Raw genomic sequence first — 26757 nt, forward strand, 5'->3', positions numbered from 1 at the left:
GTGGGATCTTAGAGCTCTTCTCATGGGATATCACTCAAGTACATTTCTCTAATGCAAACACTGTATGAACATAAAGTACATACTGTACTAACATAAAGACTTATGGACACAAGCACCACTGCTAGTTGGCTTTATTGAGTCTCTTGAACCACATTTCCCCCAAAGGTAATCCTCTAATTTCCAGCTTTCACATTAAATTAGAGGCCTTTTTATTGTTGTTAAAATTGCCCATAGTGCCAATTCTTCCACCGTCACCACCAGAAACAAGTCATCCTTTCTGTGGCCCCCTCAGCCATACTTCTATTGAGGAACCCAAACCACGTCTTTTTTCAGGGTATTTCCGTATCATTCCCAGCTCCTCCACCCTTCCTCAACATTGATTGCGAAATACCCCAAGTACTGTAGGAACCAACTGTGTTTTTTCTGCAAAAAGCCTGAAGAAACCACCGTCAGCAAAACAGAATGGGTCCCAGCCAGGCCAAGTCAAGCTGTGGGAGGGGGATGGCGAGGGGAGGAGAACCACTCCCTCCGGGGCTGCCACAGCAAGTCCTTCAGGTGCTGCCTGAAGAGCAGCTTTCACCAGAGCATAATTAGCTTTTGCAATCAGGGTACCTTTAGCATCCAAACTATTCATAGGCTCCTGTACCTTGAATATTTCTGCATTGCTGGTGGTTTGGCTGTTTTCAGGAGTGAAATGGGTTCTAGAAGAGGCTTTGGGGCTGCCCTCACCCCCTGCCAAACCTAGATGACGCTTTCTAGTCCACATTTCCACCTTCTCAGGTGGAACAGGTTTGGCCCTTCCAAGGTCTTGTGTAGTGATAGGCATCCGTGAACTATGTTTTCAGCAAAATGCTTTTTCACAAGTGCACAGGGTATAACTGCACTCACAGAAGACTTCCATGACCCCTTGACTGAAGCCTATTACAAGCAGACTCAACATACACTGTAGCCGCTTACAACGGAGATCTGGGAAAGAGTCAGTAGCTCCTAGATTCTCTGGCTATCTCCGTCTCCGGTCCTCCCTGGGTGTTGCTTTCCGTTTGGACTAAATCTTCTGTCACACTGAGCCTGGATTGCCTAATGAGAGAAGAGAGAGCGCAAAGTAATTTTATGCCTGTACCCCCCTGACAAAGGCATCACTGCAGAATACCAACTCTTGAAAAGTTTCTTCTAGAACTGGCACTATTTGTGAGTTTTAGTAAGTCATGCAACCAGTGCCACAGCCCTTTCTTCCCAAGGCCTCCAGGTGTCCTCCTTCTTTCCTCTCTTTAACAGGGGTGGAAAGAAAGCAGCAATGAAGGCAAAGCCAGAGTTCTGGTCTCTCTCAATTTTGGTAAAGAAATACTGATGTGCTTGTCCTGCTTGTCTTCTTGGCCACCGTGAAAGTGAAAAATGGCCACAGAGTTACTGGGCAGGGGGGACATGAATTTTAAACAAAATAACTTGTTACAAAACAAGCAGCAACACCTAATGCTGGGAAGACTACATCAGCAGTTCTCAGACTGGTGTGTGAAACACACCAAAAACTGAAGAGCAGAAGAACCAAGGTTTAGAAAACGTAGTGTGTCGTGGCTTCTTTAAATGTTTGAACCACACAGACCTAGACATGCTTCTAGTCAAAGGCTCGAACAGGCAGAGGTGTTCCTTACCACTCTGCTAACTTCTGTTCATACAGCTCCCTGCGCTCACGGTTTCTCTTCTCCTGCAACGTCTCACCAACTAGGTTCTGCATTAGCATTAAGAGGCCCCCTGCAGGGATCCTAGAGGAGGAAGCAGAAAAGTCACAAGTCACCCAGGGGACACACAACAGTAATAACTTACTGGCATCACCAAAAGGAGCATGCGGGGGCCAGCCACCAGACCAGTGGAGCGTAATGTTCCCCAATACTCACATCGCACCACAGCCTAAGGTACTCGCGTTCTACTGTCAGCTACCAAACACAGCCTGTCTTCAGCTGTGACTCACTGTAGCCCCTTCGATAACATATTTTGAATTTACTTATTGACAGGCACCCACAGGGCAAAGGGGTGGAAGGATTTAAGGTGGATATTCACAACTCAGTACTTTGAGAAGAAATCCCAGTTCTGCTTGAAAAGTCAGAGCTCTCCTGAGTTAAGAGGTCACTGTCCTGATGGGCAGAGCCCCTGAGAGAGAACCATGAGTTCCTCCATGCCCCGGGGAGCTTTAGGAGGTACACGACTGCAAGACACACACAAAAAGATGCGTCACCTTACAGCCTTGGTTTGTGCAGCCCAACCACACAGCTACTTCCTCACCATTTCTGAATGGCTGCTGCTCCACATTTTGGCTTTGATGAGCTTATTTTGTAAAAAAAAATCAGCCTGGGGATGGCAGTTCCCAGGGTGGACCCTTCTTCAAAAGGTGTCACCGTGACATCCAACACCCTTTGTGCGCCCTCTGGATTCTGAGCTGCTACAAGAGCAGTTGCTGATGGAGTGGAGAAGGAAGCCCAGAAGCCATGTCTTACACTCCTGCCCTTGCCCACAGACAACACAGTTTCTTAAAACAGATGTCCTACGGTTCTGTGCACTACCACTGGGGTCATCAGTGACCACGCCAAGGAAGGGGGGGACAGGAGACATGTCTATGTCTAACCCATCCTCGTAATTTCCTACTTAACAGTAGTTAGGGTCTCCTCTAATAAGCAAAGAGCAGCAAGATGCTCTGTTGAGAGCACACAGTTGTTATCACTGAGGAAGCAGCAAAATACAAATCAAGAAAAAGAGAAGGAAAAAAAAAAACAACCAAAAACAGTTTAAAGGTTGGAAGAAAAGTCATCATCATGAGGTCCCAAGAGAGATACAGAAAATCCCTCAAGGCAAGAGAGGAAGGGAAGCTTCTGTAGCCCCACCTATGATTCAAGGCTTGGTGTGTGCGGCCACTGTCTAACACCCTTAAAGAGTAGCTGCGCCTTGATCAGCAGCAGTTACAACTCACCCAAATGCTGTTCCGAACACGAAGCCACCTGCCAGTCCCTGCAGGCCCAGGTGCATTCTGAAAAGGGCTCCTGTAAGGGCTAAAAACACCCACAGACTCACTGAAACCACAAACAGCCCCCCACCAGCCATCACGTACAGACGGAGGGAGCTGCTTTGCTGTGTTTCTCCTCTCCTGTGAGCCGAGACCCACTTTTATCAGAGCAGAAACCAAGCACCGTGGCCAGTGGGAGGGACCCTCACCATACAGCCACCCCAGCCTGAGAGGCAGACGCTTCCACAGCCGGAGCTGAGCGGCTGTTGCAGTACTTCCCCAGGTCTTTATCCACACGGTCTCCGCACTAAAACATCGCACAAAACTCCTTCTGCTTCAGGGCAACTCCCCAAGAAATGCTAAGAAGTAAAAGTATCTATGAAAGTAAAACTGAGCTCTCTCCAGGCTGAGCACAATCCCTCCTTCCTCTCTTTTTTTCTATTCCACAGCAGCTAATAATAGTACCTGCCATGTAAGGCAGAAAAGATCAGTAAAACATGTATCCAACTGCAAGGGCAATAAAGCCGGTAAAACCGAACAAGCAGATCACTTACCCAGAGCCCTATTGCCAAAAGCGGACATGCAAAACTCAGCGTGAAAAGGGTAGTCTATAAGCAGCGCACTGAACTGTTATAAAGCACGGAAATAAGAAATGCTTTCCCTCCTAAAGAGGTGGTTATGAGAGCAGGTTATGCACCAAGTGTGGCCTTTACCCTATGCAAGCATTTTTTACCCAAAAAAACTCCAACAAGTATTTTGAAGATGAACTGATAACCACAATATTCCCCAACGGTTTCAGAAGTGCACCGATATCTCGCTGTGACAAGTGAAGGCACATAGCAGTTAAATAAAGGAGCAAAGTCACAACGGCACTCGGTAGAACCTGAAACCAAATCCAGAGACACAGAAGCTAGAGAACCACTCAAATCCAAGCAATACAGATTTCTGCTTCTGCTTTCCCGTTTAAGACCCTCGCTCATAAAGAGAAAAATACACAAAGACAGAGCAGTCTTACCTCCTGCCGAAGCAAAATTACTGATGGTAGTTTTATTGCGGTACACAGACAAACCAGTGCTCACCGTGCTGCAAAGGTAAGGCACAGAGGGAGTCAGCAGTTGCACATGGAAAAAGACAGGTAGCAAAACACAGCCTGAAATAAAGCTGGATTTCATTAAGCCAACCCTCAGGTTGCCTCTAACCACCTTGTTGCCCATCTGTCCAGAGCGCACACATGCCAGCCACAAGCACCCTGATTGCTGTGACTTTACTGCAGGCAGCTGCAGAGCCAGAGGCTGGGGAATACCAGGATTCCCAGCCTGGATCTGGGATAGTATTTCTTTTTCTTTTTAATCAAAGATTTTTTTTTCCATCGTATATTCAAGGATAAAAGCAACTGAGCAATGAAAAGGTCCCGTCGGTCAGTCAGTCCTGACGTAGCACCTTTACCCCCAGAAGCTGAATCCAAGTATCAGTAAGACCTTGCCTGATGCAGACAGTCCCTACCCCTGGAGCTAAGTCACACTCGTGATGTCAGCAGCATCACCTACTCTTGCAGCATGAGATTTCCTGCCAAGGTAGGTACACCATCTCCTCCAAAAACATCAGTTTAGCCCCAAATTACTCTTTGTTCTCAGTTTGGCAGCCACATCCTCCCCAGCACTTTAGTAAGCCTTCTGCATGACGTCCACAAGTCAACAGTGATCTTCCTCTCCTTCCCAACGCTGTAATGGCAGCCTAGCCTTCATATAAGGTAAAACTAAACCAGTTTGGTTTTGAACTACAAAACTCAAAATTTGCAGAACTGCAGGACAAAATCTTCAACTTGGATTTTACAGAACCAATTAAGAGGGCGCAGCAGGTATCTTCTTTCACAGGCTTTTGCAGAGGGGTGGTGAGAAAGGGGGATGATTTGGCTGCAGGGGAGACATCTGGTGGAAGACGACGAGGTTACACGTCAAGCCCAGGAAAATCTACCAAAATCAAAAGCTCCAGGAGAGAAAGCAAATGGTATGCTAACTAAACTGAAGAAAAGACACTAAACAGAAAGGAGCTAAAAAAAAAAAAAACAAAAAAAAACCAAGAGAGATGGAGGAAGAAATTCAGAAAGGAACAAAAAAATTAGGGAGACAGAAATACAAAACAATGCTAGTCAATACTTTTAGTATCTTAAAAGCAGAAGGGGAATTTAAACAGAACATGCCTGCAGGTCTAGTCAACGCATATTTAAATTTACACATAAATTTACCATTTTGAACGTCAGGAAAGGAGATATTCCTAGTTTAAAGGGCTTTACTCAGGAAGAGTGTGTTTAGTTTGATGTTATATTGTCAGAAAAGCACTGACACATCTGCGGGAGAAAGTGAGGGAAGCAGAACACTACCTCTTGCGTTGGTTGTGCGTGTACAAAAAATTTGAAGGCCTAAAGAGGTACATACAACCAGTAGTTCAGCAACTGCTTAATAACAAGATGATCATGTGCGAGCATTTGAGGACAAGAACAAAGAATGGTGAGTAATGCTAGTGTATACAAACTAGGGGTAATGAGACATAATAAAAAGGAGAAAAATTAGCACGGGATAGAAAACTGTTCCAGAAACAGCCAACACACTGTAACACTCCCAGAGAAAAACGCAAAATACAGCAAACTGAAGAGATGAAGCAAAAGCAGAAAGAACCTATGAAGTACAGGGAAGAACTGTATTCATGTCAATAAAAGCATGGATTAGAGGTAAGGAACAGGGCTTTTCCACTTTCGGTTTTTGTATAGGTTCGTTAGAAGACTTGAATTCTGGGATAATTATAGAAGGTTAAATCCTCTTCATGTTCATGCCTTATCCACCAGACTCACTGATAACAAACCACTTTGAGCCTCAATCAATCACCAGGAATCTTTCAAGGAGCTGCAGCTACAAGCAGTGCCGGCACGAAAGGCTCCTCACCACTAGTGCTTAAGCATAAGCCACCTCTTCTGTGCTACCATCGGGAAACACTTACTTGAATACTGTGACGAAAGCGGCGACTCTCCAGCTCCAGCGCCAGCCATAGCGGATGAAACTCCTGAGACCGGCCCGGTGCGCAGATTGCTGGGGGGAGAGAGAAGACAGGTTACAGATCACAGCCCCACTCTTCCTCGCCAGCACCACCAGCCCGCCGCAATCTGGGGTACGCGCAACGGGTCGCAGGACTGATGTCACTTGGGAACAAGATCCTGATCCTGAGGGATCAAGTCGGCCATCTTCAGAGGAGAAGCTGCTCACGTTTACCCCAGCCATCAACAGGAAAACCAAGAATTAATTCCAGTTTGTAATGTCAACTGGTCTTTCTAATCCCAGTGCTGAAACCCATCTGGGGGGACAGGGAGAGCTTTCTGAGGACAGTACAGGAGAGTAGCAGAGAAGAAAGGGGGGATGAACTAGAAACTGGTTCTCAATTATTACAAGTTTATAAGCATTAATAAATAATAACTGTAAATAAATAATAACCATCTAGTTTAAATGTTAAGAGACCATCATGCTCTGCAGTTTAGCACTGGTGCTTAAAAGTCTGGCAATAAGTGGCTTTTTAAAAGATGTGATAAACAGAAGCTTCATAAAAATTAAAAGTATTCCAGTTAATACCATGAAAGAAAATAAATTCTCTCTTTCAGTGCCTGTGGTATAAGTGCTTAGCCCAGGTGCTCATACAAAAGAGTCAGCAGAAGGACAGAGTGAAGCCAGGCACCGATACTCTGCAGGCCGCTACATCGGCGCCAAATCTAAATAGTGAATGTTGTAAAATTAGGCAGATTTGTAAAGGGTTTTTCTCCCCTAATAATTCAGATAACCAACATTTGAATTGAATAACAAACCTCTAAAAGTTCAAACACATCTACAAAATGTCACAAATGTTCTTTGTTGTGAGGCGTAGTGATAAGCTAAAAGAATTTTAAATGGTCTTAAAAGAACTCACACGCATAAGATAAGAGGACAACTATGACTTGACACTATGAAGTCTCTTGCCAACATACTAAAATCTAAAAGCCAAGACTTTTCAAGACATATTGTTTAATCAGCCATGTAACAGAATGGTAAACCTTGTCATCAACTTTTTCTGTAACTAAGGACGCTTTGTTTCAAGTTGACGGTGCAGAAACACACGGGTAACACGGGACAGCTAACTTACGCCGCAGACGATTAGGCAGACCGTACGCATTTACGCACCTACACCAAACACCTGGGTATTTTGGCCCCAAACAGTACCAAAGGTAGGCGCACGCTCAGAGCTGCGGGTCACGCATCTTACTAGAACAAGGTCATTCGGTCTCCCAAGGACTCCTGTACAAGTCACGGCAAACTGCCGGCCCCAACCGCAACGTCTTCCGCAAGCAGAGCCTTCACAGGGTGCCTCTCCCCGCACGGCTGCGGAGGCTTCCCCGGCAGCCCCGGGGGCGCTTCGGTCCCGCTCCCCAGACGAGAACCCCGGACTCTCCCCCCGTTTAACACCCCCCTGCCGCCCAGCGGGGCTCCCGGCTTCGCGGGGCTCCTACCACCGCATCGGCGCGGTTCTGGAAGAGCTCCCCGTGGCTCCTCTCGATGAAGGCCTTCCGGGCCTGGTAGAAAGCCGGCAGCCCGCCATACAACCAGCCGACGAGTCCCCCGGTGAAGGCCGACTTGATGATGTTCACCGTTTCCTCCGGGTACCGCTGCCGCTCGCTGTAAGAGAAGGGCACGGCTGGACTCGGGCGGGGGAGGCATGGGGGGGCCCGCGAGCAGCGCCGGGCCCACTGCCTGCGGACACCCGCAGAGGCCCGCCCCGCCCCGCCCCGGCCCAGCCCAGCCCAGCCCGCCCCGGTCCGCTCCTCACTCGCGCTGCCAGAGCTCGCTGAGCCGCTCCCAGCCCGTCTGCGGCGGCGGCGCGGGGCGGCCGAACTGCGGCTGAGCGCCGACCCCCTCCGCCATGGCCCTCCCCGGCGGCGGCGGAGGCGGCGGCAGCGCTGGGCGGGCGCGGCAGCGCCCCCTGCCCCCCCGGCGGGGCACGGCACGGCACGGCACGGCGGGACGGGGCCTGGCCGCGCTGTCCCCGTGGGAAGCCCGGCTTCCCCGCAGGTAGAGGCTCTCTCCACAAAGAGCAATGGGCCAGGGCCGGTTCGGCAACGCGAAACAAGAAGGAATGAGACTGAAAAGCCCCCAGCTCACACAGGCGAGTGACCTGTGACAGGGCACCGTGACCTGGAGCTGGAAGTAGTGACACCCTAAATGTTACCATGACAGAGAAAAACCAGAAAGGCACACCTCACAGTCTTTGGGAAAACAGCTGGGGGCTATCCACATCTTTTATTACAATTCTGACTAAGCAATGATGCATCCAAGAAAACTTCATTTTCATTTGTTTTATTGCAAAAGCACTTCATTATAAATGGTTTTAAAACATTATACATAGCTGTTTCAGTTTCTGAAAGTGGCGTTTCTCCGTTGACTAAAAATCCCAAACCAGAAAATCCCTTCCACGCTTGCACAGGTCTTTTCCTCAGAAACCAGGCTATTTTAATACCCCGATTTGTTTCCTTTGCCTGCTGGATAACCCAGGCACTGGTCATGTAACCAGCACTTGACGAATAGGTCTGGCAGTTACGTCCCAGTCCCAGGGCTGGGCAGCGCTGCCAGGCCTCCGTGAGCGCATATGTGTGTGCATGCACTTAGCGTTACTGTTCCTTGTAGTGTTTTCTTCTTCTCTGATCCAAACTGACTGCAGAGGAGACCGTGAGCTGTTGTATTGTTCTCTTCCATTAGCACGCTGCTTCCTACGCCTCGAGGCCGCTTTATCATCAAGGGTGCTCACCTGGGAGGCAGACACTGCTGCCCACACTCTTCTGAGTGTCTGTTTGGATGCCAGAGAAGACGCTACGTCCTACCAGGCCTCTCAACTCAGGGACCACAGAGCATTTCAGAAATTGCACTCCCTCTGAGCTGAGCAGCCCGTAATGGGCATAAATAGAGCAAGCACAAGCAACCTGTGACTGGGCTCAAACCAGGTAACGTGGAGTGTAGCTGCTGCTGTGTGTGACTGAAGACATTCCTTCAACCAGACTGAAAGAGATCAGAAAAGGAATGCAACAGCAGTGGGAAAGAAAAGTGAATACTGAAGTGAGCAGATGTGCTACCAGCCTGAAAAAAACCCAAAAAACAAAAACCCCACCAACAAAAACAACCCTAGAGAGAATACAGAAGGGGATCAGAGCAGAGAATCTGTGAACATCTGGAAAAAAGAAGAGCTCTACCTCTGTGTATACTTTCTCTGGGTTCTTAAGGATGTCTGGCCAGCCAGCCAGTGAGAGCTTGGTACCAGGGGTTCAGTTCTGCATGGCTGTGCGGGCACCCAGCTCATCTGTCAGAGGATGAACCATCTTTATCTCAGTTGCCAACTGCTTGACTGTCTGCTACTCAGCCTGACCAGAGTGGCAACATCATTACGATCAGCCGCTCCCCTATGAGGTAGGTAGTTTAACTGTGCAAGGACCATTTGTCCTTTCAATGGCACATCAAAGCCTTACCATCAACCTCTTTAAAAACCTGACACAAACATCAGAAAACTAAGCTCTAAGCTATCTAGAAAGGTTACCCCAAATCCCAGTACCTGCTTCTGTCAGAGAACACCTAATATCCCAAGTGAGAAAACAATGACCATCAAAAAAAAAAAAAAGGGGGCTGGTTGTCATGTATCTCCAGCTGAGTGCAGCTGACAGTCTGTGTACCTTGCCCACAAGGACTTGGTAAAAAGTCCAGTAAAATTAACAGAAAGGCTTCTCATTGACTGAATGGGATTTAGGATCATTCTGAGACAGGTAGTAACTAAGTCCCAAATGCTAAGAACCCTCTTCCAGCAACAAGCACAACCACCCCATTATAGCCATAATCCAACATGCTACTTCACGTTCTTACAGTGACAGCATAACTGGGTCTCACTGTACGGGAGCAATTTCAAAGTTAGCCTATTGCTGTTCTCTGTCTTTCTAGTGTAAAGGATAAGAAGTCTGAGAGAACAAGAAAGAAGTTACACTGATCTTCAGATTTCCACAGAGATCAGTTTGAGCTGAAGAGAAAAACAGAGAAGTCTCTACAGTTCTGTTTTCAGCCGTTCAGAAGTGATCTCACTGTAGCTCTTCCTCCTTTTCACTTTGTAAGTCAAGGCTTGGGAATACTCAGACAGCAGATGCTCCCAGTAGCAAGAGACATCCTCCATCTGCAAGTGCTCGGTGATGAATTGGCGTCCCCTAGAGACACACGAGGCACAGTCAGAGCGAATTTCCAGTTCCTACAAGAGTCTTTAGTTTTGTTTTATATGTATATCAACTTTCACTCTTCTGTGTTTCAAATGAAAAACAACATACACTGCTCTGTATCGTCTATTTTAATTTCACACTTCTCATTCACACTCACAGCTCTGACAGTTGCAGTGCTTTTGTTATCCTCAAGATGGTATTTGTTATCTGGGATAATAAAAATCAGATTTCACAGCTCAGATACAGCCTGAGCAGCACTGATGCGTGCTGCTTCAGAAGGCAGTCGCTGCCAGCCCGGATACATAATGCTTATAACGCAGACACAGTTCCCGGGGGCCAGCTTGCCTCATACCGAGACTAAAGCTCTCAACTTCTGATAGCTTGCAGTGGGGTTCCTGACATGGGTCGCACCTGAACCAAAGACCTAAGCATATAATCTCATTCTCTGGTTCCCCCTGCTTGTTACGAGCTCTCCAACCCTCCTGCTGTTATTGTAGAGGATCAGTTATACTGCACCCTATTAATACTAGGCTGTCTTTGATAGGTAACCCCTTCAAAAGCTGCATAAGAAAATGCTTTGGAAAGAAGACTGTCTAGTAGCCAGAAAGGACACACAACTTACCTTTCTGAAATTTCTTGTGCTATGGCATCATTTTCCTTTACAAATTGCAACAGGTCCCTAAAATGAAGACCAAAAAATGCTATGAAACAACTAGCTCAAAGGAAAACATTGACCCTCAGCTAAACTATTGCAGGATCTACAGCCGAGCAAGGGACTGGTGCTCCTCATTTCAGAACACAGAAGCAGCCTGCCATTTCAGTTGTGTATCAGTTCTGGACAGCATGCTGAAATCTGGGAGCTAACACATTTTTGGCCCAGTGATACGTTCCTCTTTCCCTTATCTGTGCTGCTGCACTTGCAGATTTAAGTGCCTAGTCCCTGCTGCTTTCAGCAAGGGTGACAGACCTCCATAGCCCAGTGAAACTGTACTAAGTAATACAAGCAAAGGATTCTCTGGGGTCAGTAATAAAGAGAAAAGAACATGACCTCCAAGAGCCTTTGCCTGATGCCTAGGAGTGCAGGCACTTCTTAGTGTAATACAAACCAAACCGCCTTCCCACCACCAGCAGTGCTTTCCTGTGGCATGCAGTGCTCTGCTGAGCACGCTTGGGGTCTCACACCTGATGTCAGAGAGGTCTGATCGGACTGGGATGTAGTGGACCCAAGGCTTCAGCTGGGGGTAGAAGAATTCCAACCACTCTTCTCCAACATGAAAGACAAGTGAACCACACAAGAAAAGGTGTTTCAACCGGAAACTGGCAGCCACTCCACGGAAATTAAACAGATACCTTTAAGAGGAGAAGCAAAGAGAGGGACCTGATTACACCTGGCATTTTGTGAGGAAATGCACTAAGACACCGGGCTTCGAGTAGCCTTCCCTCACAGGTAGCAGCTGAGGGGTCTCCCTCACCCTGAGCCAAGCACCTGTTGCTAAACCAAAGGGAAGACCTCTATTTGAAGCTCCTCACGGGAAAGCTGAGATGAAGTTAAGGATGTGCTAGGTGAGTTTCTGCTGCCTGTCAAAACTGAGGGAGAAAAGTCAAGGCATGTTGCTTTACCTCTGATAAAGACAAACCAAAAGAGGCCTCATGGACAACTGCCGACAAGGCACGGAAGGTCACAACATGGCTGCTGATCCTGTGACTCTACATGTCAGAGACTCTGTTACCATGAGGAGCTTTTTCCCAATTCTCTGTTGTCTTGCAGTGAGCTTTTTTGTTCATTGTTCTGCTTTGCCACATCTATCTCAGTTGGGTTTTTGCTGCTCTTTTTTCCTCTAGGATCCTGCTTTAATCTGAATCTAATTGTTTCATATTAACTTGGGAATGCAACCCTCGGAGGTTAAATAGGCTAGCACACAACAGATGGACTTTGCAGATAACAAAGAATCCACAATTTTGTTTTCAGTATTTTCTGCCAAGTTAGTAAAGTGGGCTTGACTGGGGGGGGATTTCTCTTAGCAAACTGTATCTCAGAGGGATGTTTGCTTGCTTGCTTGCTTTTTCAAACCCACATTTCTCCAATTATATGGAAAGCTGTTTTTCCTGTGGGTAAAACCCCTCAGTACATATAAATAATCTTTGAAGTCAAACATTTTGGGCTGGGGAAAGGGAGTTCTTTAATTAAGCTATTTTGGGTGAGATGAGGAATTACAGCTAAACTTAGTTCAGCAGTAAGCGACAGGGATTAAATCTGAAATTATTTTGTATTACCTAGGAGCTCAAGGCAGGGACGAGGAGCTCGTTGTATTAGGAACTCCACAAATACATGTAGAGATGTAACGAGAACAGTGGTCTGGAAGCGAGGAAACGCCTCTGTCCAATTCCAGACAGAGCTCCCACCATCCATGACCTCGGCCAAGTCACTGACGACTGCTCTCAGACAGCCTGCTACAGCACCTGCACCAAAGGAAGCACCGAATAGTTCATGTTGACCCTACCAGACCCTGGGCTACGACAAAAGTGTGTGAGAATGTCTCAGCCTGTACTGTATGAGGGGCTTAGGAGGCATCAGGAGTTGGGAAGACTATGTGTAACAGAAGGGAGAAATCTGGGCAACAGTCTAGTGAAATATAAAATGAGACAAGTCAATCACATTTGCACAAAAACACAGATCCAGCCAAATGACCGAGTTCTTCCATCAGTGGATTCTAGCTGATAGAATTGTACCTAGGTAATTTTAAAGCAAAAGCAAAACATCAGACATACAAGCACATACACACTAAGAGTTTTTTTACACAGAAACCCACAAGAATACTACACCAAAACCCCCTCCCTAAAGCAGTTAAAAGATAAAAACCTTTGTAAATCAAAACCACATTCTCCCAAACAAGATATAATGTATGAATCAATACTGCATCTGCTCAATCATATTTCAGGTTCTCTCTCTTACTACATACATCCAGTGGCAACACTTGCCCCAGAATGCATATTAAGACATGATTCTTCAGTTCCTTCTGTCTTTGAAGACAGTAATGCTATCACTGTAGTATGGAAAAAACCAATTTTGAACACGCAGCTTGGTACAGGAATATAAAGAAAAATTGTTAGAAAGCCTTTTTGATTAAAATAAAATAAAATTTTCGATCTGTACATTTATTAGTGATCCAAGACCTTTACTTTCCCCAAAGCACTTTTATTTCTCCTGATCTGACAGGGAAAAGCTGACACTGAAAGAGGTCATGCTAAGCTCCTGACTTTTCAACTGCCTTAAGTCTGTGCACAAGCTTTCTTGCCTGCATCGAGCTGGTTACTGGAATTAGACCTTAGACCATGCAAGGCAAGAAATAACCCATAGCCCTTGAACAGCTTTACTAATCAAAACTCTTACTTGTATTTGCAGTGATCAACCAGCGGAATTTCCTTTGCAGGAGGTTTTCCCAAGGTGTCCTTAAATTAAAGAGAATTAAAAAAAAAAATCAGTAAACTTTATATGGTGATTTCGTATTTTTTTCCCTTCTCAGTTAGAAACAAAGTTGAAGTCTCCAATCCCTCCATTCGCAATTCTGCGAAAACATTCTCTGGTGGGCTTTTGTAAGCATTATGAAGAATTCCCAGCCCTTCAAACAAGAAAAAAAGTTCAGTAAATTACACACTGCCTGTAAGCAAACACCAGCACAAACACATTAAATGATAATGTTTAGCTGGCAGCTACAGAATTGAAACCAGCTTGGGACAATGGGCTACGTGAAGCCAAGTGTAACCAGATTAGCCAAGACTGTCTGGAGAGAGCTGGACTGTAGACTAAGTATGGAACTAAATAGTTATCAGCAACAGTTATCAGAAAGTTATCAACAACAAGACCAAGAAATAGAGATGACAGAAAAAGGCTTAAAAAGACTGACAACACCACACAGGCATCTTGGGGCTAGAAGGGGAAGAGTTGGCTAATTTTGTTGTAATCGAAGAGGAGGAGATTGGCACAGGTTCTTTTTCTTATGTGTGCCGGTTTCCTTGAACAAAAAGAGTAGACAGAAGAAAAATGTTTGGCCTGCCAAGCTCTAAAGACTCCTTCCTTTCATCCACCAGAGAGATGTGGCCATCAAGGGAACTTCAAGCCTGCCCTACTCTAGAGGACCACCCACAACTCTCCAACAAGATGCATCTCAATCATCAAAGCCATCTTGCAACGCTACCCTTTCTGGCCTTCACATTCAGGAGGCAGACAACACCCACACACCTTCTCAGATTTCCAAGCCTGGTTTTTAGTGTACTCAGCATCAACAAGTTCTGGGTTTTCTCGGGACAGCAGAATTAGGGGATCTCTCTCAGGGCTCGTTCTGCAAAAGAAATGCTATCAGTAATTGGCAAGCCACACGACCCAACACAGCTAACAAACGACAGGACTCAAGACCCTGGCTCTTCATGAGGCTAACCTCCTTATGCGCCCCGAAAGCATTTTGAAGTGCCTACTATACAGTGTATTTCTGGCCAAGGGTATACTAGCAGAAGAGAGTGAATTATGTGTCTTGAAATTATTTAAGGCCATGTTTCTCTATTTCACTTACGAAATATTTAATAGTATTATTTAAGCAATACCCAGGAGAGATCGGCAGAGATGTTGTTTCCTTCAGGCCTTATCTTCATGGGTGCCAAATACTTTAACTCCCTTCTAAGTCAGAAAGTGAGCGAAGAGATGCTAAGCATCTTCAGCACTCAATCCCTCTGACACTAACTTAAAACACTACTGATAAACAAGGTTATGACATCCCTGAGACTCACTCATCATCATCTCCTGAGCCTAAGATATCAAACCCATCCCTACTGGGGGTGGAGGAGGAACAAAAAGAAGTAGAGTTTAATACTGTTTTCAAACTGTCACTGGAGAGAGGGCAAAAATAATCTACTCTCTTGTCCCCCACCACTCAGGTAATTTAATGCAAGAATACTTGTTGATTCACTTGCATGACGAATAAAGTATTCACACTGGCAAGAAGCATGCACATCAATATCAAATCTTTAAATTTGTATCACGCACCTGCAGTTCCCGTCACAGAAGAAAACAAGCTGGTTCCCAGTGTGACAGTTTTACTCATTGAGAAATAACGTAGCAAATCCATCACAACTTCTGTTTCCAATATTAGATTTATAATAAACTAGTTGCAAATGGCAATTCTTATGGAGAATCACTAATGGTGAAATGCTGCTATACAAAATATCTCGCTTTCCTTACTTTTAAAAAACTCATTTGAGGTTACATTTGTTTAGGTCTTGGAGATATAGAAACTTCTATATACAGACAGCTGTTGCATCATTTTTTGCTAGAATCTCCTGCTATAGAAAAATATGCTCACCTGGATCCTCGGAAATATCCTTTAGAGATTTTTTTCATCCACGGCCATTTTTCTGCAGATCTGAAAATATTGTTTATATATGGCAATAAATGATTTAATATAACCATGAAACAGTGCTCTCATCAGTTTTCACAGCATGATCTCTTTTTATCATTCTTCATTTTTGATGGAAATCACTTTCTTCATTATAGCAGAAAAAACTCTCAGCCAGGTCCAATGAAACAGGTTTTCCTGTGAATATTGTGTTTAATGCAACATGACATAGGCTACTTTTCAGAATATTTTTCAGTCAAAACAATGAATTACACACAAGTCCCTCAGCAAATCTTTAAGGGTATTAAAGTTTACCTAAAATTTGAATCCACTTTTTGCATTGTTGCTTTATTTTTCAGTACTTTATTGAATATGGATAGTGCAAAATGACTAGTTTCTAACCACTGTCATTTCCCATTAAAAAAAACCCCTAAACTATAGCAAACAAAAAAACCTGCCTAGTGTTGTGCATTTAAAACACAAGGGTTCATTCTTTTCCCAAATAACTTTGATTTTAAATCTAAACAAGTCCTTCAAAACAGCTGTTCACGTTTTATTTCTGTCGGTGCAGTCACCTGCCTCCCTTCAGGGAACTTTTTGTTGCACTTTTTTGTTTCACTTGGCTTGATATGTCGGTCCTGATCCCCAAATTGATCTGCACAGGTAAAGCTCTGCACCTGCTTGTAACCAGTGACACAAGTGGGGCTCACTGGGAAAGGAAGGATAAGTAAATGCTTTGGACCTTGATTATATTTTATCACATTCGGCTTCAGCTATGATTAGTCCCACAGATCTTCAGATTTTAAAGAGGGAAACATTCAGCCTTGCATTCTGATGGCAAGTGATTGACATCAAGGTGATTTTTTTTCTTGTTACTTTTCTACGTTCACTCACTGTCACACACTTTGTCACTCTCCATAGGAAACAGCCCCTATTCTGCTAATAGTCAAAGATCCTGCCAAAAGAAAGATTCCCAGTCAGAAACATCTTCTGTCTTACTCTCAAGCCCAGTAATGACTCTTGATTCTTGGGAACGATTCCAGGTTTCTCTATTGCACAACAATACTCAAGTAAAAGCAGATCTAAAGAAGGCTTTCCTTTACCCTTCCAGAAGCTTACACAAATATCCTGGATCATCCCTGCAGTGAAAAAACCACAGCTCTTAGAGAAGTAGTTGGAAACAAAGGAAAATATTTCCATGTGTCAGGGGAGATTTCTGCAGGCAAAAGATAACTGCTGCTTTATTGACAAACCCTATCCCAGCAAAAAATGATAGTAATCTGGCCCTGACAGCATGAAGAATGTGCATACTTTGTCCTCTGCATTCCTTACTAAAGTGTTGGAAACAGAGAAGCTAATTATAACTTCTAGTTACATCATCCAAGGTTTCCATGGAGAATTTTCATACAGCAGTTAGGCTGTTTGTAGTTAATGAGAGGCAGCAGGACAGATCACAGGCCAACAGACCTGTGGTCTGAGACTTTAATGTTGCCCTAATGCTGCCCAGTGCTAGATGGCTTTTACTGTGAGTTTGTCTTCCATTAAATCTTCCCTTCCATGTAACCATTTCCAAAACATACCTCCTGAGGTCCTCTCTCATGAGGTCCCAGCGTCCTAAACCTGTTGGGTAAATTGGCCAAACAGCTGGTCCTCCTTCCCAAAACGTCCAGGCAGGATACATGATATCATTGTATTCAGGTGTCTAAAGAAAAAGGAGAGTAATGTAAGAATAAGAGTAATATCTACTTCAGTTTACTGACTGAGCTCACCAGTAATGAATGCCCCTTCTGGGAGTTCTGTCAGCTTTCTCCGTTACTGTCCCGTGAGCAGCCACGAGAGCTTTCAATAATTTAAAAAAGGCTGTGTCTTGCTGCGTGACAACACGGGACTTTCATGTTAGAAAATAACAAAAAAGTTCCAGGGTATAGCTGATCAGTAAATAGCAGAAGACCTGAGCTCCATTCACCTTTCTAAAGACTTGTGTCTACGCGTAGCTACCAATGTTTTCTACTGATCATAAGTCAAGGCATTATTATCTCCTCAGAAATAGAGGCACTTCTAGACACTTTGACTTTTAGACTTTCAACACTTCAGTTCATTCCAGCCTTCCTAAAGTTCACTTAAAAATTCAACAAATATTGACGTCATGCAAGAGTTTCAGTTCCTCAGTCCTATTTGGATCCTTAAATTCCCATTTAATCAGAGGGAATACCAGCACTTAAGACTAAACCCTTTCATGAAACAAGACTACAGGTCACTTCCTTGTACGAGTAATAAACTTTCATCCAAATTATCCATCTATCTGTCACCTGAAGATACAGGAGAGAGTCCAAGGCCACCAATGTGATTACAAGGCTGGGGCCCATGATCTATAGAGTGTGTGCTTCTATGATCTGCTCCTTCTCCATCTTGCTATAAACAGGCATTGATAACAAACCACGACAGCTCCACCACCATCGCAGGGTCAGCCCTGCAAGATGCAGAACTGGACAATCCTGCAATCCCTTACGCTTCCAGCCTTAGAAAGCACCCTGGACCAGCGTCCTGGAGCCTCGCTCAATTCTGGTAGGGATTAACACTGGCTGGTTAAATGTGAGCTGTGCTTGGGTCACCGGGTGTCAGTTAAGGTTAGGGCTGAGGTTACAGTTCAGATAGGACCATAGAATTCAATTTCTTGCAGGGTCCTGCAAGGCACCCAGTGGCAGGATGATGAATATGGCTGCAAAGATTAAAATCCTGCAACCTGCTCTGCATCAGTTTGGGTTCTGCTGGCTAGAGTTAAGGCTGTGCGATGGTCAAGGGGCAAGACAGCTAGCTCTACTACAACATCTGGCAGTGAATATGGTTCTTGAATGACAGTGCTTGCAATGCTGTACTGAAATTCTAAAGAGAGTTTTAGAATGGCTGGGGAGTAGCCAATAGTTACAGATTGTATTAGGGTTCAGACTGCATGAGCTGAAGACCTGGGTGAGATACTACAAGTTAGCCAAAACAGAATAGGGCCTGAACTAGCAAGAGCAAATGGTTTATTACTTCTTTTTGCAACTTACTGTCTGCTGGGCTTCCTCCAAGGACAGAATCATGATCAGGGTTAGGTAATGACGGTGCAGGATTTCTGCATGTTGGGCATACACTAAGGCAAAGCAAGATTACCTGAAGCTTGAGGTGTAATGATATTTTGTTGGAAAGGATAAGACACTATGCTACAGTCAGGTTTCACAATGGGAGGGCTCTCCAGCATGGGAACAGAGACGCAGAGAATGAATGTCTCTGTCTGTGTGCATGCCTCTGCGTGTGTGTGCATGTTTGGAGATGGAAAAGGGAATCCAGGGGAAAAAGGTTCACAGGAGACTAATATTACAGAAAAGATAAGAAACACTTATGTGTGCTACCAAAAAAGAGGACTGAAATAGCCATATTAAATGAGATTAACTGTATGACAGCTGACTGACGATCAAAAATCCTTAACAACACTGATAAATTACAAATACGATTTTAACAGAGGCATTGTAGCAAATGACAGTGATGATGGCACGTGTCCCATCCAGCTGTGCATCCATTGTGGCAGAGGTACATTTTTTGACCTAGAAGAGGAGCTAATGGGGAGAAAGTGTTCTATTGAATAAATCTGCAAATCTGTCTGCCAGAAAACTGGAAGCGAAAGTAAACGAAGAGCAAAAAAGAGCAAGCAATTTTGACACACAGGAAATCTGTGGGGAATCATCCTCAAAAACACATTCCCAAGAGAAAGGAGGACATGCATGTCTCAGCTCTTAAGAGGTGTGCGCACCTTACTGAAGGAAAAGACTGGAATAATGGGTTTCATCCACTTGGGGACCTGGGGATAGTCTCGCACATTGATCACCATTTCCATGTCAGGGAGGCGGTTGATGATCCCCAGAAGGAAGTGCTCAACTCCACTGCATCTGTGGACAAACAACATATGGCAAAGAACTATAAGGAGAAGGCAGAACCCTGCAGTCTCCTGCAGGCCTTTCTCTGCGCAGGAGCAGAAGAAACAGTGAGCCTGAGCCATACCATGATGCAGGCTGGGAACTGCCTATAGCAGCCTCTAAGCCCCCCAGGCAGTACAGACACCAGTGAAGCAACCCCTCCTGTTACATCTGGCCTGACCTGCAGCTTTCTCTGGGATCCCACAACCAACCAACCCTTGGTAGTTGCACTGCAGTGCAACAATGATGCTTACCTCTTGCTACATTTAAGCCTCATACCTAATTTTCTAGGCTCCTGCCCTAGTAAGGAATTCAGACCTTTGAAATACCATTGTGCTCAATGACTTTCAACTTGGCAGAGCTGGAAGTACTTCTGAGTCCCAGCTAGGAAGACAAGATCTTCTGCACAGCTCTTACCTTGCAGGGAACAAGCAGTCCTGCTCACGGTACAATTTGTTCTTAATGATTTGGTAGTGCGTCCCAAGCTTCCTGCTCACCACATCTGATATTGTCTCCTTGGAAATGCCACCTCGAAAAGGAGCAAGGTCCTGCTTCCAGACACTGAAATGAAACAATCAGTCATTATTATGTACAATAGGGAGGATACTGTGCATTAAATTACTGCAGGATACAGAACAGACTTCTAGCTAAAACAAGCTCCACGTAGCTTCCAGGAGTTCTGCAGCATGTGGCATAATGGAGAATTTGATTTAAGTCGCTTGGAAGAGCTGTTACTCAGAGACTCAAAGGTCCAAGCTTCATTCTTTGAATATCTACGTGCTGCATGCCCAAACAGAAAGCCCAGCACAGGACTCTGTGGCTAAATCAACATGGACAACTCTAGTTACTCTCCCAGAAAGCACCTTACATACCCTGGGAAAGTTATGGGTAAAAGCCCTCAACTCAACCTTTGAGTTGCAAAGCTTGTGCTCTGGCCTTCCACAAATGATGGGCCACACCAAGACCAAATTACTCACACAACATCATGCTATTTAGATATTAAAAAAGAAAGTAAGAGCCTAGTCACAAGGAACAGCATCACCCAATAATGCTGTGTGTGGTGAAAGCCAGCCCAGGAGGACAGGCCTATGTAGTACATGTTCTGTGACAGCTGCATGGCACCAGTGAGCTCCAGGAATGCAGTATGAAAATATAAACTTAATGAATATAAGAACATACAGAAGGAGGATGCAGTTTATATAAATTTAGTCTAAAGGCCCTCAGATCTAACTCCTTGGAGCATTTAACAACACTGTCAGATTGTAATAGCCATGGTTACATGCTCCCCACTTTTTGGTAGACACTGCATCAATGCCTTAGTTTAATACAAGGCTGTTGGAGTGATCCCACTGTGAGGGTGCTCAAACACTGGCACAGGTTGCCCAGAGTGGCTGTGGAGTCTCTATTCTTTGAGATACTCAAAGCCTGACTGGACACAGTCCTGGCAACCCTGCTCGAGCAGAGGTGTTGGACTTCATGATCTCAAAGAGGTCCCCTCCAACCTCCAGGATTCTACCATTTTGAAATCAGGTGAAAAACTGTTAAACATAAAGAATTGCCACCAAAATGATGGGCTGACCACAGGACAAGCAGTCTGGTAGGGACACAAATGTAATGAGCTTGAGAACAGGAAGACAGTTGCAGTTTTATGGCACATCCATGTCATTGTAATCTAAGCAACAACTGAAAGGTAATAACAAACAAGTTAGGACCTTAAGTCCTTGGCCATTGAGTCACAGAAGACTAGACATAAGTAGAATATGTTATATGGGGAAAAGTTTTGTAATGTCCATCACTATAGCAGTGCTCCTTAACAACCCTTAAATGAACTACCACTGTAGCAAAAATTAGGTTTGGAGAACCATAGCAACTGTAACCTTGTGTTACTATTGCCTATCATGTTCTGAAGCAGGTTTGGAGGTTGTAACCACTTGGGAAGGTGTCCTTCCCAAAGGTGAGGAGGACATGGCGGAGTGCATGTTTAAAGATCAGGAGATATCTCCAGGCTGTATCTGAATTGGAACTGAGGAAAAAGACTGGAAGGCTAAACTAGGAGAGATCTTTCTTCATCAGTATTTCAAGAGCAATGAAGATCCAAAACTCCAAACAGAGTGTACAGTTGCATTATATGACTCATTAAAATCCAATACAGCACTCATCTCGCCCCCAAAATGAATGAGCACATCTAGTATTTATTAAATAGGAGGCTTAAAATTGGGCATCTGTGTTCCTGCCTTTGGAATCCAAATCCTAAGGACAAAAGGGTATTTTGACTCTTCCCTGTATTCCCTCTTCCCCTTTAAATAGAAACATTACTTAAAGATATCAGAAAAACCCAGTTCTACAGTCCCTACCCACATTACAGTGATGACCTACGCACCTGTAATATTCTCCATGCTGAAGTCATGCTCTACCAGTGGGAACAGAAGGGAAATCTGGTCTGGCTATGTCTAACACTTGTACCGCCTACAGTGGTTTTGCATCCATGTGTAAGTCTCTAGCTCTCTGCACTAAATCACCATAGGAAGATTAGGCAAAGTGCTGGCATTTTGCATAATGCTCCATAGTTATATAAAAAAATAAACAGGACTTGTGTCTTCCTCAAAGAGCTCCCCTTGGATCATACTTTGGTCATGTGAAGATCAGGTATTTAAACATCCACTGCCACTCCAATTCTCACAAGCAGCGAGCTAAATTCCCTAGAAAGAGCACTTCTTCAATTCTCCCCTCCCCTCTTCCACTGGAAGCCCTTTCCAAGCACGGGGAGTGAGTAAAGTACAACACGCTATCACGCCAAATGAATCTGTGTTCTTTAATAGCCTTTCTTAATCTAGCTGGTTTTAAATATTTTGCACATACTTGATTTCTTCAACTTTTAAAAGCCCCGGAGAAAGACTTGTTAGCAACATTCCACTGAGAGAGAAGGCGGAAGTGGATTGTTAACACAGAAATATCGTCAACTGTGTATGAGTTTATTGTGTGATCATATATGAAATGCTGACATAGCATATGCTGCTCTATCATAGAGGACAACAAGAATGACCAGTTTGCAGGTGGACACACCTTCTATTGGAACTATGGAGGGCAATCTGTTTCACACAGTGCCATTGATTACCTCCCATTTGCAAGCACCGTGAATTCTGATGGCTGCAGACGTGACACTTCAGAGCCCAAATATTCCATGAGCCCAAATATTCCATAACTAATTCCCATCCATCAGTGCTGGCAAAAGTATTCCCTGCCATGGCTAGAGGCCTGTGCAGTCAAAAGGAAACTGGTCTCTCACCTTTGGTGGCAGCTGCAATTCTCCTTTACACACGGCTTATAGACTTCCACAGCTTTCTTAATTTGGTCAGTTATAGTTTTCCATTTGGCATCTAAAATACACAGGAAAGAAAACTCAAAGGAATTAACCCATTAAACTACCAGAGCAACTAGCGGGAGCCGAACATGATTTCTGGCCCAGCTGGCAACAGCAATACACCAAGGTCCCGCAACACCCTCCAGTGCTGCTCCAGCCCATGCAGTTCAACGAGAGCGTGTCTAAAGCAAGCGGGGGAAAGAAAAGCCGTCACGGGCAAGGAGAGGGGCCACCCAGCTGAGGGGGGCCGGGGGAGAGGCAGTGGATCGGGCACCCCGCCACGGTCCCCGGGCTGAAAGGGAAGCCGGGAGGAGCTGATAGGCTCCTCCCGGCTTCCCTTTCAGCCCGGGGACCGTGGCGGGGTGCCCAGGATGCTACCCGGCCGGGCGGAGGAGGAGGAGGAAGCGGGACCCCCTCGGCGCCCTCACAGGACATGCAGGCTCCCGCCCGGGCCACCAACCCTCGCCGCCGACCGCGAAAGCGCATCCCGTTCCCCCTCCCCCGGCAACACCAGCACACCCCGACGACACGGAAGGCCCAGAGCGCCGCTCACCTGCCGGTCCGCCCGCCACGGCTGGCTCCAGCCGCCACACGACGGTCACCGCCAGAACCCACAAGGCCAGCGCCGGCCGCCCCATACCGCCGCTGCCAACACCGCCCTGCGCATGCGCGACTCTCCGCCGGTGGCGGGCGCGGGTGATGCCCTAACCAAAGATGGCGGCCGTTGCTGCCAGCCCTGCAAAAAGATGGTGGCGCTAGCAGCGGGCGTTATGCCGCGGTGCTTGATGGGAACTGTAGTTCCTGCTCTGTGGTGGCAGTGTTCCTCCCCACTCAAGGGGTGCGTGTGGGGGGACCCCCGCGGGAGCCACGTCGTGACCACAGACGGCTTTTGTAGCTTATGGAATAAAGGCATTGGGGGGGGGGCTACCGTAGGTGGGGACTGTGCTGCAAAAATATCCACTGCCCAGAGAAGGTCTGAGTGTCCATCTGTGATAGTGCCTTCAAATAATCTCCTAGCCACACTCGTTTGCAGCTCAGGAGTCCCACGAACCTTATGCAGGTGTGGCCCTCACTCCCTTTGAGATTGGGGGTTTTTTTGAGGGGGAACTTCCCTGGACACCTGAATTCATCAGTTTGTCCAACCTGTAAGAGGCTCCTTCTCCTGGCTCAACCTCTTGCTGTTGCCAAGGCCTGATTCACACTGATCATTTAGGATTAAGTCATGAATCAAATCATTACGGTATAAAGGTTTTGACTGATTTGTATAAACTTCTCTGCAGCTTCAGGGATGTGGACTGCAAGAAAGAAGGCAAACAGCAGGATTGAGAATTGGAGGTTGAGTGCCATCAACATAACGCGTAGGACCTTCTCTTTGCAAAACAGTTTCTAAGAATACAGTCTTCAAAACTACCCTCCATTTGGTGTTTGAGTCAGCCTTCAGGAGACAGGTTCATTAACCCAGTGCTGGATGTAATAACTATGCTGATAAGCAGCCGAATTAACGTAAGTAAGAAAGAATGGGGCTAAGCAGACACTGTCCTGACGTGAATCCAGACCAGTCAATTGATGTTTTGTCCCTAGGTTGAGTGTAGGAAGGCCTGTCCCCTCTTTGTGAGGTCTATGTATTCAAATGCGAACACTAAAACTTCATCTTTCCTAGCCCAGATCCAGCTTGGTGGTTTTGGATTCCAGGAGGAGGTGTTGTGGCTGCTTGTTAATAAGAAGGAGCCACATTTACGTCAAGTTTGTACCTACAGTGTGAAGGTTGAGTAATTAGCCCCAAAAGTCACCAACTCAACTTGTCTTAAAAGTTTCTTTTGTGTGAAACTGAATTGGTCCTGTAGGCATCCCCGTAGGTTTGGATGGAGAAATAGTTACTAGAAAACAGACCAAAGAGGAAAAGCATGTGCTGAGAAGAAGCATGAAGGTTTCCTGAGGACTGATAAATTCTAGAGACTGGTAGTCCTGCAAGAGCTGATAAACTCCGGGCACCAAGTGTCCGCTCAATCTGTGCAAGGCCACAAGTCAATGCTGGTATCAACCATGGATCGTGTGACTGTAGGGCAGCGGCTCCTATATGCAGACAAAGACTGCAGGATTATGTTGATATAAATGACTTTGAGGGACTTTCTGAACACCCACTTGGAAGCTGCCAGTGTGTCAGCACAACCCTCTACTGAGTATATATACAGCTGGGGTTGTCTTCCAACTGGGTAACTGGGTGACTGTATGAGTGAACTATGAGGGACTAAGTGAATCTCGTGTGTATTATCTGCTATTAGTAGTAACAGTTTCCTAGAGTGAAAATCTTGAGTACTTCTGGCTGTCTCATTCTAAACTCCTGTTGCACAGCCAAAGAATTTTTAAGCAAATCAGGGGAATTAATCCTTTCTTTCCATCTTCTCCTACAGTCCCTCTGTCTTCCTTTTGATTTCTGCATAGGGCCTGCTTTCTTGCTTTTCCTGTACAGTCTCTTTCACAGCTGCAGGAGTCATAGATCCAAAACTGGATGCTGGTCCGAAGACTCCCCCAAAAGTGTGAAACTTAAGTAATGTAAAAGCAAAAATTGCCCATACTCTTGTATATCTATATTTGCCTCTACATGGCTAATCCAGCCATTATTTCTAGCACAGTTTTCTGTCTTCCCTCTCAACTTCCAGACCAGATTTTCCTGCTTCTTTCCTGGCTGACTGAATAGAGACATCAGTGTGCTGTTCCAACACTGTTTCTGGTTGTTTCTCACAGCTCCCCACTAGTCTCCTACACAGCCAGTAGAGCTGTAGTAGTTCACCCTGTAGCAAAGGTTATTTCGGGTGCTTTCTCTGAGGCAAAGAGTAGGAGTGGTAGTCAGCATAAATGTTTAATAGGCCCTGAGAGCTAAGACTTTAAGATGAAGCTCCTTTTGAAGCTACATTTACAGCCTCTGCTATCCCAGGCTTTGTATAATGAAAGCACCCCGGGCCACTGTGGTGTGGTTTTGGCATGCACTGTAGTTCCCCCTGAGCACCTTGGATGGTTGTAAGCCCTTGACTCTCACTTCAAACACAGCCTTTGCCTCACCTTCTCTACCTTCTTAATTTCCTGCAGATCCAGAGCTCTGTGCAGGAGCATCTGGCTCTGATCTTTGATACCCTCCCTCAAACACAGTCCCTCCCTCATTTTTTTTCTCTGCCAAATCAAGCACAAACACCCACAAATTTACTTTCATCATGTTCCATGTGCCTGGAGTGGAAAATCACTTGGCTGTAAGTCTGCTGTCCTTGCTTTACATATTCAACGTAGGTTAGAAGAAGGGTGCTTGGGAAAGAGTTTGGTTCTCTAAGCTGGTTATAAGACTGAGCTAAAGAAAACAAGCTTTCTCTATCTTGCGTTTCTCTCAGAGCTGTGGTCTGGCTTTTCTTATGGCTATTGTCTGCTTGTGCAGTGGTGCCAATGAGGGCTTTTCTCCTTTAATTCATCCTTTTGTGCTAAATGGAAATCCTAGGTTTTCTAAACTCCTCAAATAATAATGGTGAAGTTTTCATATGAAGAATGGCCATCCTACGTGCACTGACATTCTCCAGAAGTATGGACAACCAGAGAAGGTTTATGTGCAGCTAGGAAAGGTGGTGCTAGTAAAAAGGGGAAATATCCAGACATTATAAATGAAGCTTCCAGTAGTTGTGAGGTAGCCAATGTATGGCTCTTCATATAGCTTTCACGCTTGAACATCAGTGGGGCTAGGCTGCTGTGAAAGGCTTAGGTAGTCTCAAAGCTCAGCAGAGGAAGGAAGAAAGCTATACAGGCTGCTGAGGTTCACAACCCAT

At 45.5% G+C, this 26757-nt stretch overlaps 2 protein-coding genes across 2 annotated transcripts; both read right to left on the reverse strand.

Moving 5' to 3' along the window:
* Positions 1-116: 116 nt before the first annotated feature.
* Positions 117-7971, reverse strand: TIMMDC1 (translocase of inner mitochondrial membrane domain containing 1). Its single transcript, XM_054842076.1, has 7 exons — positions 7835-7971; positions 7518-7683; positions 5987-6075; positions 4008-4075; positions 2960-3038; positions 1650-1760; positions 117-1077 (listed from the first exon to the last, which is right to left on the reverse strand). The coding sequence occupies exons 1-7, from the start codon at positions 7927-7929 to the stop codon at positions 978-980; spliced, it is 708 nt and encodes a 235-aa protein (XP_054698051.1). The 5' UTR covers positions 7930-7971; the 3' UTR covers positions 117-977.
* A 374-nt stretch (positions 7972-8345) lies between these two features.
* POGLUT1 (protein O-glucosyltransferase 1) lies at positions 8346-23619 on the reverse strand. Its single transcript, XM_054807111.1, has 11 exons — positions 23505-23619; positions 22877-22967; positions 20008-20151; positions 19428-19563; positions 17218-17339; positions 15605-15664; positions 14491-14590; positions 13642-13700; positions 11433-11600; positions 10873-10929; positions 8346-10241 (listed from the first exon to the last, which is right to left on the reverse strand). Exons 1-11 carry the CDS (start codon positions 23587-23589, stop codon positions 10085-10087), a joined length of 1179 nt encoding a protein of 392 aa, XP_054663086.1. The 5' UTR covers positions 23590-23619; the 3' UTR covers positions 8346-10084.
* Between the last annotated feature and the right edge of the window lie 3138 nt (positions 23620-26757).

Source organism: Grus americana, chromosome 1 (assembly GCF_028858705.1).
Source record: "Grus americana isolate bGruAme1 chromosome 1, bGruAme1.mat, whole genome shotgun sequence".
NCBI classification, from domain to species: Eukaryota; Metazoa; Chordata; class Aves; order Gruiformes; family Gruidae; genus Grus; species Grus americana.

Bases quoted from the DNA above. Each gene is read 5' to 3' on its own strand.
- TIMMDC1 (XM_054842076.1), bottom strand. From the start codon at position 7,929: ATGGCGGAGGGGGTCGGCGCTCAGCCGCAGTTCGGCCGCCCCGCGCCG. The intron at 7,684-7,834 runs GTGAGGAGCGGA...CTTCTCTTACAG, and splicing joins AGCGAGCTCTGGCAGCGCGA to CGAGCGGCAGCGGTACCCGG. The intron at 1,761-2,959 runs GTGAGTTGTAAC...TTCCTCCTCTAG, and splicing joins GTGTTCGGAACAGCATTTGG to GATCCCTGCAGGGGGCCTCT.
- POGLUT1 (XM_054807111.1), bottom strand. From the start codon at position 23,589: ATGGGGCGGCCGGCGCTGGCCTTGTGGGTTCTGGCGGTGACCGTCGTG. The intron at 22,968-23,504 runs GTGAGCGGCGCT...TGTGTATTTTAG, and splicing joins CGTGGCGGGCGGACCGGCAG to ATGCCAAATGGAAAACTATA. The intron at 14,591-15,604 runs GTGAGCATATTT...TTTCTTTTGCAG, and splicing joins GGATATTTCCGAGGATCCAG to AACGAGCCCTGAGAGAGATC.